Source organism: Neoarius graeffei, chromosome 7, assembly GCF_027579695.1.
Source record: "Neoarius graeffei isolate fNeoGra1 chromosome 7, fNeoGra1.pri, whole genome shotgun sequence".
NCBI classification, from domain to species: domain Eukaryota; kingdom Metazoa; phylum Chordata; class Actinopteri; order Siluriformes; family Ariidae; genus Neoarius; species Neoarius graeffei.
Window position 1 is genome coordinate 77,380,899 of NC_083575.1, and position 14,166 is coordinate 77,395,064.

Here is a 14,166-nt window from a genome sequence, read left to right on the forward strand (position 1 = left end):
GCAGCAGTGAAGTCACCTTCCAACCGGTGTAGCGTTTATCAGTAGTGTTAGCGAATGCTAATAAAGCAGTCAAGCCAGTGCTATCGAAAGTAAGTAGCACAGGCTAACGACCGAGAAACTAAGATTTCTGTCTCCAGACTCTTCTTCCATGCTACATGCTCGCTACAGTATTTTTCACTCAGACTTAAGTATTCATTTCCTGATGTAATTTACTTCGTTACTTTTAAAATCAACATCGACAACTACACACAACGGAGCTATCTGGAAGCCTGCCGCTAATCCCTTGCAAAATCCTTTGCCCTGTTGCATTTTTGGTGTCTGGCTAAGTTTTGGCTGCGCTCAAATCCCAGTAACGACTCACCACTGTTCTTGTTATTATTATTATTATTATTATTATACGAACACACTCTCTTTTCCAGTTTTTCGATATCCGTTGATATGTTTTTCTCTTGTAAATATGCGTGAAGAATATCTAATGAAAGTTCTGGGAGCCTTTTGGGTGTTCAGCGCGTCTTTCTGTTTCTTGGCGAAGAAAGAAATGGTTCCTCGCATATGCAGCACAAAACTTTCTCACTGAATATTCACATCAGCTCCAGCGTGTGGTGTCATGTTGCCTTGACAGCCATGCAATATCGTAAACCATATTCAACGCTCATTGTAAAGTAATTTTAAGTAAAACCTACTTACTGAATATACATTACTGTATGCATACAGTTGCAGTCAGAAGCTTATGCGCATGGCCATGAATGTCACCATGGATATGACTGTCATGGCAGTATTGGGCTTTCAATTATTCATTTTTTGTACTGTTCTTTTTCTTTGGCTTAATGATTGTACAATATATATCTTTAATAAAAAATAATTTGGTGTTCAAGTTTTAATTTATTCTAGGTTTTCCAAAATCAATACAGAGTCAAAGTTATACATTCGGCTCACCAAATATTTGGTTAAATGTCCCTTTCACCTTGACCAGACACTTTTGGTAGCCATCAACAAGCTTCTGGCAGAATTCTGGTTGGATATTGGATAAGGGTCTCTGCATGCTCTTGCGACAAGGCTTTCACAGATAGCTTTTCGCAGACAGTTGTAATTTATCGTTGAGCAGGGAGTAATAGGCGTGCGCGATGTTATTCACCACCACAACGCAAGGGGGCGCGAAGTCGCGAAATCGCTAGGAGTAGTTGGTGGGTGTGGTTAGTGGAGTGTTTATCCTCCGGTTACTTATAATGACTAGAACTGGAGTCGTATAGATGTACGTACTTCCTCACTTCCTCGATCAACCGCTCTTCGTGCTGCTCCATCTTCGCTCGTGTTTTTAAAAATGGCGGTCATGAAAACAAACCAAACCGGGAAAGTAGGGAAGCGGAAGTGCGTGTACAGCGGATGTAGAGTGGACCAATCAGAGCCCTCTTGTCTGCGACACTGTGCGGTGGCTTCTGCGGTGGTCACAATTTTTGGGAGGTGCGCGCAGAGCGTCTGCGAAGGTGGGGGGGCTACGCAGACGCCATCTGCGACGCTATCTGCGACGCCATCTGCGAGGACTGCGTTGTCAGCATAAAGTGGCCTTAACACTTCTTGGCAGAATTGGTAGAGTTCAACTAAATGTGTGTGTTTCCCACTACAAACCCGACTTTTATGCACAGTCTACAGATTTTCAATAGGGTTGAGGTCAAGACTTGTTTTAAGCTTTATGTTAGCCTACTGTATCCATTCCACAACCAGTTTTGATGTGTGTTTGGGGTCATCATCCTGTTTCTGTTGGTTTGAGGTTATGCTGAATTCTGAGGTAGTCCTCCTTCTTCATTATTCCATCCACTTTGTTCAATGTACCAGTACCAGTACCAGTTCAAAACAGCCCCAGAGCATGATGCTACCACCACCATGCTTAACAATTGGTACAGTGTTTCTCTGTACCTCTGGTCATTGAAGCCAAACAGTTCAGTCTTTTTCTCATCTGAACACAAAGCTTTCCTTCAGGAGGCTTTTTCTTTGTCCACGTGGAGCTTGAAAGGTGTCAATTTTGGAGCAGGGGCTTCTTTCTGGGATGACAGCCTCTCAGTCCATAAATCTTGCTTGACACTAGACAGTGTTCTGGAAGCTTCTAGTTTATAGCAGGCCTGTGCTTTGGTTGTTCCTGGTTTGTTCCTGACCATCTGAAACAACTTCCTTTCAGCTGAGGGTGACAGTTTGGGCCTTCTTCCAGCAAAGTGGCTTGGCAAAGTGGCTCCACCTCCCAGTAACTTGTACTTACAGTATATACAAGTATCTGATTTGAGCTGATGATTTTGAATCTGCAGTTGTTTAAAAATAGCTCCAAGAGACATTCCTGAGTTGTTTAAATCTATGATCCTGTTCTTAGATCTGCACTGAGCTCCTTGGATTTTCCCATTGTACTGTGTGTTGGTCAATCCAATGGTGCTATCAAACAAACCTTTTTTATGTTGGTACAGAGAAGCTGTAGACAATCATGATCACTAACAAGATGTTAAGGGGCCTTAGCCTTAGCAGGTTAAAAGATATTTTGTAACTTTCATCACCAATGAATTAATCATCTTATTGGACCTTTGTACATTTTTGACCCTGTATGTATAATTTTGACCCTCTGTTGATTTTGGAAAACCCAAAACAAATTATAACTTGGGTACCTGAGTCCTGTTTTTTTTCTATTAAAGATATATGTTGTGCTGTCATTCTGCCACAGAAAGAGAACAGTTCAATGAAATCATTGAACGCTATTCACTATTAAGAAACACATTTTCAACCATAAGCCATTTATCAAAATGTGTTTAAGACAATAAAAAATATGAGCCTGTATTCAATCTAGCATGTCTGCTGTGTCTGGTGTACATTCTGAGAACATAATGGCTCTGTTCCAGACACAGTAATCAATTCAAATTAGTCTTAAAATCTAAGGAAATCTAAAAAAAAATTTTCTCTCTTTTTCTCTCTCTCAGCTTCAAGAGACAGTCAAAAGAAAACTGGACAGTGCTCAGTGCAGATCTCCTTTAAATGGTGACCAAAATGGGATCTGTGATGGAAGCTACTCTCCCACTACAAAGAGGCTGCGTAAGGAGGGTAACAGTGGATTGGACTCTCTGGGCACATTGCCCAACAGTGTACCCCCAATCTCTCCACTTCATCAAATGGACATCAAGCCCACATTACCTACAGGCAACAACACAACATCTAATAATGCAATGGGTAATGGTAATGCTGGTACAAATCATATTACAGGGCGAGCAGAGGACTTGGGTAAGAATGGTGGTATGCCAGACATTAAACTGAATGGATCTTTGGAGCTGGATGATGGTTTTAGCCTTCTAAAGGACATGAAACAAGAGCCTCTGGATGATTCAACAGGGATTGAATCTTCTGACACCTCACTGTCCAATCAGAACAAGTTGTTTTCTGACATCAACTTGAATGATCAGGAGTGGCAGGAGTTGATTGATGAGCTGGCAAACACGGTTCCTGAAGATGACATGCATGACCTCTTCAATGAAGACTTTGAGGAGAAGAAGGAGGTTGGTGATTTCAGCCGGCCCACAACAGAGCAAACACAGAATCTGCAAGAGCCTGTACCTCCTCCAGTCGCCACAGCACCCAACAACCCACCACAGACACAAGGCGGGCAGATGGGCTCTCCACAAGTTCGCCCAGCTTCTTCTGGACCACCGTTTGCCACTGCCGCCAATGGCACACCACCCCAACAACCATTGCAACAGTCTCCAGCAGTTGCTATGGCATCAGGGTCTCCTGCTAGCTGCATTGCTCGTTCTCCACAAACCCCTACACAGGCCCAGACGCAGACCTCCAGACCTGGGAATGGATTTATGATGAATCCCGGTCCTGGTGTGGGTCCCCCAGGGTCAACACCAGTAGCGACAGTAGGTCCTGGAGCAGGGACAGGAAGTGGACCAGTCCCAGTTCCTGTTCCACCAACCACTGAACTCTCACCGGCTGAACAGCTAAAGCAAATGGCAGCACAACAACAACAACGTGCCAAGCTCATTCAGCAGAAACAACAGTCGCAGGCGGCTAGCTGGTCCCCTGCAGGAGCGCCAACAAGCCCTTACGGTGGTCCCTTCAACCCTGACAAACCAAATAGCCCCATGATGTACCCACAAGGCTTCAATGCCCCCAGCTCGATGGTGCCCAAACCTGGCATGAACAACTACCTCCCACAAAACCATATAAACATGATGAACCAGCAACAGCAGCAGCAACAATCTGCCAACATGGCAGCGCAGAATGCCTTGAACAAGCAGCTGTCTTACAACAACACCAAACCATTGAGTCATTTCAGCGGTGTCGACCACATAAGTCAGCGAATGACCCCACCAATGGCCAATCAGGTCAAAAATCCCATGATGCCCTATATGCAGGGGACAGGGGGACAGGGTGGGGGGCCACCCCCTTCTCAAGGCCCCATGCCTGGGCAGACAGCGCATCTGACTGAAGAGCAGAAGAGGATGATGATGATGAAGCAGAAGGCGCTTGGCCAGGGTTTGCCATTCAGTGCGATGCAGCAACATGCACAGGTAAAATGTTTGGTTATGTTCTCCTACTGTGGACTAGCTAAAGCTAGTTGAGGCTTAAGTGTGTTTAGTTTTAAAAGAGAGGCCTGGTCTTAAATATAATTACATGCAAGTGGGTTGTATGCCAACTCCTTGGGATCCACTGCTTTATACTGACTCAACGATTGCCTGTTTCAGATGATAATAGAGTTTAATAATGAGGTAATAGACTAGATTAGGTGTATTGCATGCAGTTGAAACATCTTTTCAGAGCACTGGTTCTCCATGGTCCAGTATCGGATCAACTTGTGCTATTTTCTGGAACTGTCTAGTGAGGTACAGCTTCTTATTCAATTCAAGGAAATGAAATTGTCTGATCTTGCCCTCCATTTTGTTTTTGCTCTTTCCCATAAATGGCTGAAGAAGTCCAAATCAAGATGGCACCTCAGGACTCCAGCATGTCTTTGACTGTTTCGCCCAGAGACTTACTGGAGTCCATCTTGCCCATAATTCCATTCTAAAACTCCGCTCACCTATAATGCCATATTTTATGTCCATGTTGTGCATTGGGCCAGTAATGGTGGCCGTTGCCCCAGCAACAGCTAGCTCTCGGATAGGAAATCGACACTGTCTAATATATTAATGTCTATGCGGCAGCCCCCCTGGTCCCTGTGGCTGCCAAAACCTCCTTACCCTTCCTTCATCCGTCTCAGAAGAAAGGATGCTTCTGCACCTCGCCTGACATAGGAATGACAGAATTTTCATGTTTCTATTTCCGAACATTTGAATGTCATGTTTGTAGGCTTGATGATTTTAATCACCGATGATCGACAGCGAACAAGGAGGTTGGAGTTTAGTAGGTGAGGTTTAGCGGCGAGGTGATCACTCAGTCACTCAGGCTAACAAGTTTTCCTTGCAATTTCTCTTTGTCTGGCGTGGCTGTGCTTGAAGCGGACTTTTCAAAATGTGAATTGGAATGGTGCATACAGTATGTGCGTTTGATTGTTCGTTCAATCTAAGACCTGCTTGAGAGTGCCCTGTAAATTATGCTCGTTAATGACGTCCCCAGTTACTTCCATCCCCCTCAGCCCTCACTGTGAGTCCTCCTTGTTTCCTTTACCACGTTCGCCTCCCTTCTTTATTCGTACATAAGGCTCTATGTCTCATGCTCAGTGATTAGGCATCCCTCCACCCTTTTTCTCTCTCTTCCTTCTCTCACTTCTTTTTCTTTTACTCTCTTTCTCCCTCCCTTTTTCTCCATTCCCCCCTCTTCGGCTGCAATAAAGAGACAGATTTATGATGGCTGGTCCTTTGCAGCACTCTGAGGAAAATGCGGCAGAGGTGGAAAAGAGTCTCAGAGAGTGAAGGATAGAAAGAAGGAAGAAATAAAAGAAGAGAAAAGAGAGGGGGAAATGCGGAATGAAAACAGATAATGAGTGAGCGAGATAAATGGATTGTGGGAAAGGCGTGGAGGGAGGTAAAAGATCTATAGGGAGAAGGGAGAAGAGAAAATTGGAATGAGCGAAGACAAAGGAAAAAGATTTTTGCTCTCATTTGGCCAAGCAATTACACCCTATGATATCCGTTATCTCTTAGCTGGAAAACAAAAGACCGGTTTAGTATTTTACTTCGTGTGTCTGTTCACAAAAGTCATAGCTTGCGTATACAACTGTTTTTCCACACAACTTTGTGTGAACCCTTGTCCCAGCTGATAAGCATGTGCATTTATCCAGCTAAGAGAAAACATCATAATATTTAGTAGCAAGTTGGACAGATTCATAACATTAAAAAAACAAACTGTAATGTTCTGAAAATGTGCTAATTGTTTGCTGGCGAAAGCTCACAACCAGGTGAAAATTAACATTGCACACACATTTGTGTTAATGTTCCTACACGGAAAATGTTGCACGTTATAACCTGATACTTGATACAACCAGAACGTTTTGGAAATTCACTGCTAACGTAAAACTGATAGCGATGTTTAATGATTCCTTGATGATGGATTGCAGCACTAGCTCTAGTAGTGTATTTGTAGTATAAGTTATAGCTGGACGTCTTTGTGCTCTTAGGCTACGTTCACACTGCAGGCTGAAGTGACTCAAATCCGATCTTTTCGCCCATATGTGACCTGTATCCGATCTTTTATTGACAATATGAACGACACAGATCCGATTTTTTCAAATCCGACCCAGGCCGTTTGGATATGTGGTCCTAATTCCGATTCCTATCCGCTCTTTTCATATGCGACTTCAGTCTGAACCGCCAGGTCGCATTCATCCGACTTACACGTCATCAACAAGCCACAAACGTCACTATTCTGCGCTGAAGTAGGCGGTGGGTCTCTCAAAAAAGTTACAACAACATGGCGCATAATCACGGGCGCAGATAGAGGGGGGGACTCGTCCCACCCAGATTTAAATTCACCTCGCTCGGTCCCCCCCACTTATAGGGAGGAAAAAACGTCTATGCTGTCTTTCTTTGCATAAGGCAAACCTCACGGAAAAATCAAAAGACTAATTACCATTCGGTTTATTGAGGTGCACGGCAGTGTATACATAGTTGCAACAACTCACATAAAACAAAACAAAGACTGATATTCGGTTGGTTGAGCTGCGCAGACTGCACAGGTTGCGAGCTCGAGCTTGGTTGCTATGGTTACTAACAACAAGTTTGACAGGCATATCGGGATTGGGGTTGGTTTGCTGGCAGCTTTGTCCCCCCCAGTTTTTTGTCCCTCCCAGTTCAAAAAACGTATCTGCGCCCCTGCGCATGACATCAATGCGAGGGACGCTTCGGGCTGTGAAGGTTCTGAATCTTCTCAATGGAAGGACGCAGAGGTTAGGGAGCTGATTTCCATTTGGGGGGATGCAGCTATTCAAGCTAGATTGGATGAGTCATACCGCAACCGGGCGGTTTTACTTCCGTAAACACTGGCCATGCTCACTGCGTGTGACGTCGTCGTATCCTGCAATGCGCATGCGGAACACTTTTAGGTCGCTTTTCGTTCATACTGAGGATCACATACAAGTCGCATATATTTGTTAATGTGAACGACCTCACAAAAAAATCGGATTTCACAAAAAAATCGGAATTGAGCATTAAGCCTCGCAGTGTGAACGTAGCGTTATAGTACTGTGCAAAAGTCATCGTCCCCTTATTTTGTTTTTCATACAAACTTTGTTATAGATTTCTATTTTATGACTTCTACATTATCAAGTCAGTACAAAAACATTTTAGAGCTCCAAATGTTCGTTTTCCAGCATGAAATTAAATGTTATAAAAAAAAAGATGTATATCTGAGCAGCATATTCCATAAGAGAGCACTTTTCAGATTAAAAAAAGAAAACATAATGAAGGCTGCTGGGTTTTGGGGCAAAATGAAGACGCAAGTGACAGTCAAAGGCCCTGTTTACATTATTTCGAATCAGCGGATCATCAGGTTAACGTTTTTAAAACGATTCGCGTACACACACAAAATTTCTGTGCCCGCAACAAAACCGTTCCCCGTGCACACAGCAACGCCAATACACGGATACGCTAATCACATGACTAATTAGATGGCACGTCACATGATCCCAGTGCATATCGGGCATGCGCAAGTCACTCACCACTTGCAAGCACATAAAGTGTGTGAGAGATTGAGTGAGAGAGGAAAGAGAGAGAAAGAGAGAGCAAGCGAGCGAGAGAGTGTGAGAGAGTGAGAGAGCATAAGAATCAAAATTTGAAGATCTTTATGGAAATCAGGGACGCCGTGTCATTGGGACTAAAGAGGAGAAGGTTTTTCAGCAGTCGCGTCACATGACCAACGTGGCATGACCAACGCCAGCGAATCAGGAAGGTGGATGTCACAGTGACGTTGTCCAATGACGACGTCAGCTAGAGCTCAGCACTGCGTATCCTCGTTCCTCAATGTTTACACAGCACCGGATCAGATACGTACTGGGTTGAATACGTGGGCCCTGGCGGATTCAAACTGTTCCGCCTGTGGAGTCGTTTCCCAGCGTTTTAATGTGCACAGACAGTGCATCCGCAATGACAACGATACGGATACGGTCTAATGTAAACACCACCAAAGTGTCCAGAAGAACTGTGGCTGGTTCTGTAAGATGCTCAGTAAAACCTACAGCTCATTTCCGCATAAAACTGCACTCACTGTGCCGGAGACTACTATTTTTTTAAAGCAAAGGGTCGTCTCACACCAAATATCGACTTTGTTTAATTTATTATGGCTTACCGCTTACTGTTTATAATATATTTTTTTTGAAACATTTCATTTCATTTCATTATTCCTTTTTGCCGGGCGGCACGGTGGTGTAGTGGTTAGCGCTGTCACCTCACAGCAAGAAGGTCCTGGGTTCGAGCCCCGGGGCCGGCGAGGGCCTTTCTGTGTGGAGTTTGCATGTTCTCCCCGTGTCTGCGTGGGTTTCCTCCGGGTGCTCCGGTTTCCCCCACAGTCCAAAGACATGCAGGTTAGGTTAACTGGTGACTCTAAATTGACCGTAGGTGTGAATGTGAGTGTGAATGGTTGTCTGTGTCTATGTGTCAGCCCTGTGATGACCTGGCGACTTGTCCAGGGTGTACCCCGCCTTTCGCCCGTAGTCAGCTGGGATAGGCTCCAGCTTGCCTGCGACCCTGTAGAAGGATAAAGCGGCTAGAGATAATGAGATGAGATTCCTTTTTGCCATTTTTGGTCAACAGCATTTCTATACATGTGCCTAAGACTTTTACACAGTACTGTATATGTGGTGTCGTAAATGCTTCAAGAACTTTTTTTTGGATGAAAGTGATTCTGAAGGGTTTTAATAGCATAAATCAGATACTTTAACCAGCATTTCAGTCCATACCATTCAGAAAATGCAAGAACCCATCCATCATCCTGTTTATATGCTGTTTCTTTTTTCCTTTTGGAACTCCATAGAAATTCATTCACATTGCCCCTAGGGTTGGGTCCACCGAAACCTGGTGCCATGATCAGTATTTGCCAGACTGAATCGTAACGCACGTTTCAGTACCTCGTTTCGGTGCCACATAAATGCACCACAGTAAACTTGGTTTTATATTGGGACATTCATTGCACATTCGAGATCCTGTCTTCTGTTTCTCAAGAAATAAGCACACCAAAAGGACAAAATGTACATTTTTCTTTAAATAGAAAGAGAACCAAGGACAATTGAATACATTTTTTAATCTTCTCCCATTAAAGCTCGATGAAGCTAATCTTTTAGAAATGCACATCTCTGGTGCTTTATGGTAATGGAGTCAGTAAGGGACCGTCTGAAAAGTGCATGACACTGGCAACTATGTAAAATTCTCCCAGGATTACAGTCGTCAACTTCACAGGATATCTAACATATTGCAGTGTTAGGATACAGTATGGATTCATTGCAGTGGGATGTAAGACTCAGTACAATTACAACATTAGACAAAAGTATTACAGAACAAGTACACTATATATATATATATATATATATATATATATATATATATATATATATATATATAAAAGAATCACTAAAAATCCAGAAATTGAGATTCTACATTCTGATGGTAACATTTAATAATATTCAATGAACTATATAATAAAAATTGTCCTATAAAGAAATACAGTAATATACATAAATATACAAATAGTCCGTGGGTCACCAAGGGGCTACAAAATGCCTGCAAAAAGAAAAATATATTATACAGACAATTCTTAAAGCATCGAACTATAGAGGCAGAGGAAAAATATAAAAAATATAAAAATAAATTAACTAATATTATGAGGATATGTAAGAAAGACTATTATAATAAATTAGTGGAGAAAAATAAAAACAATATTAAAGGTATATGGACTGTACTAAATGGTATTGTGAGAAATGGATCCAAAACTACAAATTACCCGGAGTACTACACTGAAAATGCTAAGATCATAAATAATATGGAGGATGTGGTTAATGGTTTTAACCAATTCTTTGTAAATGTGGGACCAGATCTAGCGGCAAAAATAAAGGAACCCAAGACAACGCAATGTGGGGACATAGAAGATATGGGGGACAGAAATCCAAGTACAATTTTTCTAACTGCAACTGATGAGGAAGAAATTATCCAAATTGTAAGAAAATGTACAAACAAAACCTCTACAGACTGGAATGATATAGACATGTTAACAGTAAAGACAGTTATCGAGGGAATTGTGAAACCACTCACCTACATCTGCAATTTATCTTTTCAATCAGGTACATTTCCAGACAAAATGAAAATTGCGAAAGTGATACCATTGTTTAAAACCGGAGATAGACACCATTTCACAAACTACAGGCCTGTTTCTTTACTCCCCCAATTCTCCAAAATACTCGAAAAACTTTTTTCAGATAGACTGGACAAATTCATTGAAAAACACAACCTCCTTACAGACAGTCAATATGGATTCAGAACGGACAGATCAACATCGATGGCACTAATGGAACTAAGGTGGTGTTTACATTAGACCGTATCAGCGGATCATCAGATTAGCGTTTTTAAAACGATTCGCGTGCACACAGCAATGCCAATACACGATTCGCATGCACACAGCAACGCCAATACACGGATACGCTAATCACATGACTAATTAGACGGCACGTAAGTTGAAATGTGTCAGTGCGGCTCAGCACTTCCTCCTCAGCGGCTGCGCTCCAAATCACTCCGCCCTGAACAGTGAGTGCCCTCTGGAGGGTGCACACTCCAGCCCTGCGCAGCTCACAGAGCGCGCGAGTGAAGCGCACGAGCAGTGATTCGGGACTGAGCCGCTGTGCGCAAGTCACTCACCACTTGCAAGTGGAAGGATGGCAAGCCTAAAGACAATCATAACTACACAATGGGCAGTATTTGCATCTTACCATGAACAACATTAAGAATGACAAAGCAAAGCATTATATTCATACTTTTATACTCTTTAATGAAAAACAAAAAGGTGATACAAGGCGGAAACAATAGTAGGAAGTGAAGTCCGCGCCGTTTTTCAGCAGTCGCATCACATGACCAATGTGGCATAAACAACGCCAGCGAATCAGGAAGGTGGCTGTCACAGTGACGTTGTCCAATGACGACGTCAGCTAGAGCTCAGCACTGCGTATCCTCGTATCTCAATGTTTACACAGCACCGGATCAGATATGAACTGGGTTGAATACGTGGGCCCTGGCAGATTCAAGTTGTTCCGCCTGTGGAGTCGTTTCCCGGCGTTTTAATGTGAACAGACAGTGCATCCGCAATGAAAACAAGACGGATACGGTCTAACGTAAACACCACCTAATAGAGGAAATCACAAAATGTATAGACAATAAAAAAATAGCAATTGGAGTATTTGTGGACCTAAAAAAAGCATTCGATACCATTGATCATAGTATATTATTAAGTAAACTAGAAAAGTGTGGTGTTAGGGGAGTTGGTTGGAGCTGGCTGTCGAGCTATCTAAGAAACAGGCAACAGTTTGTGCAGATAGGTGACCATAAATCTGATTTCATGAACATTATACGCGGGGTACCACAGGGGTCAATATTAGGTCCGAAATTATTCATATGATATATTAATGACATGTAGAATTTCGCGAGTACTGAAATTTGTTTTGTTTGCAGATGACACCAATATTTTTTGTTCCGGGGAGAATTTGCAGCGGACTTTAGAGACAATCACAACTGAAATAAATAAACTAAAACTATGGTTTGACAAAAATAAATTATCATTAAATCTAAGCAAAACAAAGATCATGTTGTTTGGGAGACACAAAATAGATTGTAATGTAGAATTGATAATAGACAATACTAAGATAGAAATGGTACAGGAAATTAAATTTCTTGGTGTGATTTTGGATCATAAAGTCTGCTGGAAACCTCATGTAGGATACATACGAGCAAAACTGGCAAAGTGCTCGGCAATTCTGTGGAAAACAAAACATATTCTTGATTGCAAATCTTTGTATACTCTATATTACTCATTATTTTTGCCATATCTGACTTACTGTGTCGAAGTCTGGGGAAACACCTACAAAACCACTCTGCAGCCGATATGTACAATACAGAAAAGAGCAATAAGGACAATAAACAAAACAGGATGCAGAGATCACACAAACCCACTATTCATAAAATCACACATGTTGAAATTTATGGATCTGGTCAAATTCAGAACAGCACAAATAATGTATAAAGCGAGAAATAATCTATTGCCAAAAAATATACAAGGAATGTTTAGTGAGAGAGAGGGGGGATATAATCTAAGGGGAGACCTCAATTTTAAAAAAACCAAAGGTTCGAACAAATATGAAAAACGTGCGTATCGAGCTGTGGGGTGACTTTATGGAACAGACTGGAGACAGAAATAAAACAAAGTGCAAATATAAATCTGTTTAAAAAAAGGTACAAAAAATATTTCTAAACAAGTATATAGAAGAGGAAGTATGTTAACGGAGGATGATGAGGGATAAAGAGAATAGGGTTGATTGTTATATTAGAACTAACTTAGTATATGGTATATATGGTATATATTTATTTATGGGGATAGTTTATAATATAAACTATCCCCATAAATAAATATATACCATATATACCATATACTATATTTTGTATAATTACAAAAATAAATATCTACTACATACCTATCCCTGTAAATAAGAATATATAAACTTTTATATATTCTTATTTACAGGGATAGGTATGTAGTAGATATTTATTTTTGTAATTATATATTTATATAGATATTTATGAAGTGTATATATGGTATATAGTATATATATATATATTTTTGTAATTATATATTTATATAGATATTTATGAAGTGTATATATGGTATGTAGTATATATTTATTTTTGTAATTAAATATTTATATAGATATTTATGAAGTGTGTATATATATGGTATGTAGTATATATTTATTTTTGTAATTATATATTTATATAGATATTCATGAAGTGTATATACGGTATGGTATATATTTTTATAGGTGTATTAATGTAGTTTGGATTTCGGGGTAGTTAAAAAGGGGTGGGAAATTAAAAAAGAATTGTACTTCTTCCCACTCCTTTTTCGAACAATGTGCGGTGTATTGTAATGTCTTAGCTCTTTATGTATTTTATTTATTAATTTTTTGTCACTTTTTCGTTTTCTTTCTTTTGTATGTACAAATAGTTACATACATTTTTTTTTACATGTTCGAAATAAAAATAAATTCATTCAAATTCATTCATTCATTCATGGTTGTAGTAGTGGGGAATAAGACTCACTAGAATTGCAATATTACAATTGCATTCTTTTACACTTCATTACTGTAGGAATATTTAACAATTATTCCACAAAATTGAGTCATACATGAGCTGATAGCCGACGAGGCTTGTAGCACCGAGTTGGCTGTAAGCCATGTATGATGAGATTGAGTGGAATAATTGTTTTATTCTATGCACATTCACTGGATTATGAGAAACAGAGCATTTTTATTTTTATTTTTTGCAAATTCTATAAATATACAAAATATATTTCATACTTTGTACAAAACGTCCAACAAAATCATTTCCGCTTAGGTGGGCTTCTTAAAAACCTATCGACGGCTGCACAAATTGACTTTAGTGTTGTATTTTTGTAGAAAGTGCCGTCGTGCTGTCGTGCCGAGGTACAGAATAGCTTTAGACATTTATTTAA

General features: G+C 40.9%; 1 protein-coding gene across 4 annotated transcripts in view; it reads left to right on the forward strand.

The window, feature by feature from the left end:
* The window catches only part of maml3 (mastermind-like transcriptional coactivator 3), a 453,791-nt gene that overhangs the window by 246,954 nt on the left and 192,671 nt on the right, over nucleotides 1–14,166 (forward strand). For all 4 annotated transcript variants that reach the window (XM_060926434.1, XM_060926435.1, XM_060926436.1 and 1 more), the window contains one exon: nucleotides 2,955–4,541. In XM_060926434.1, coding sequence (XP_060782417.1) covers nucleotides 2,955–4,541 — 1,587 coding nt within the window. The remainder of the gene's footprint in view (nucleotides 1–2,954; nucleotides 4,542–14,166) is intronic.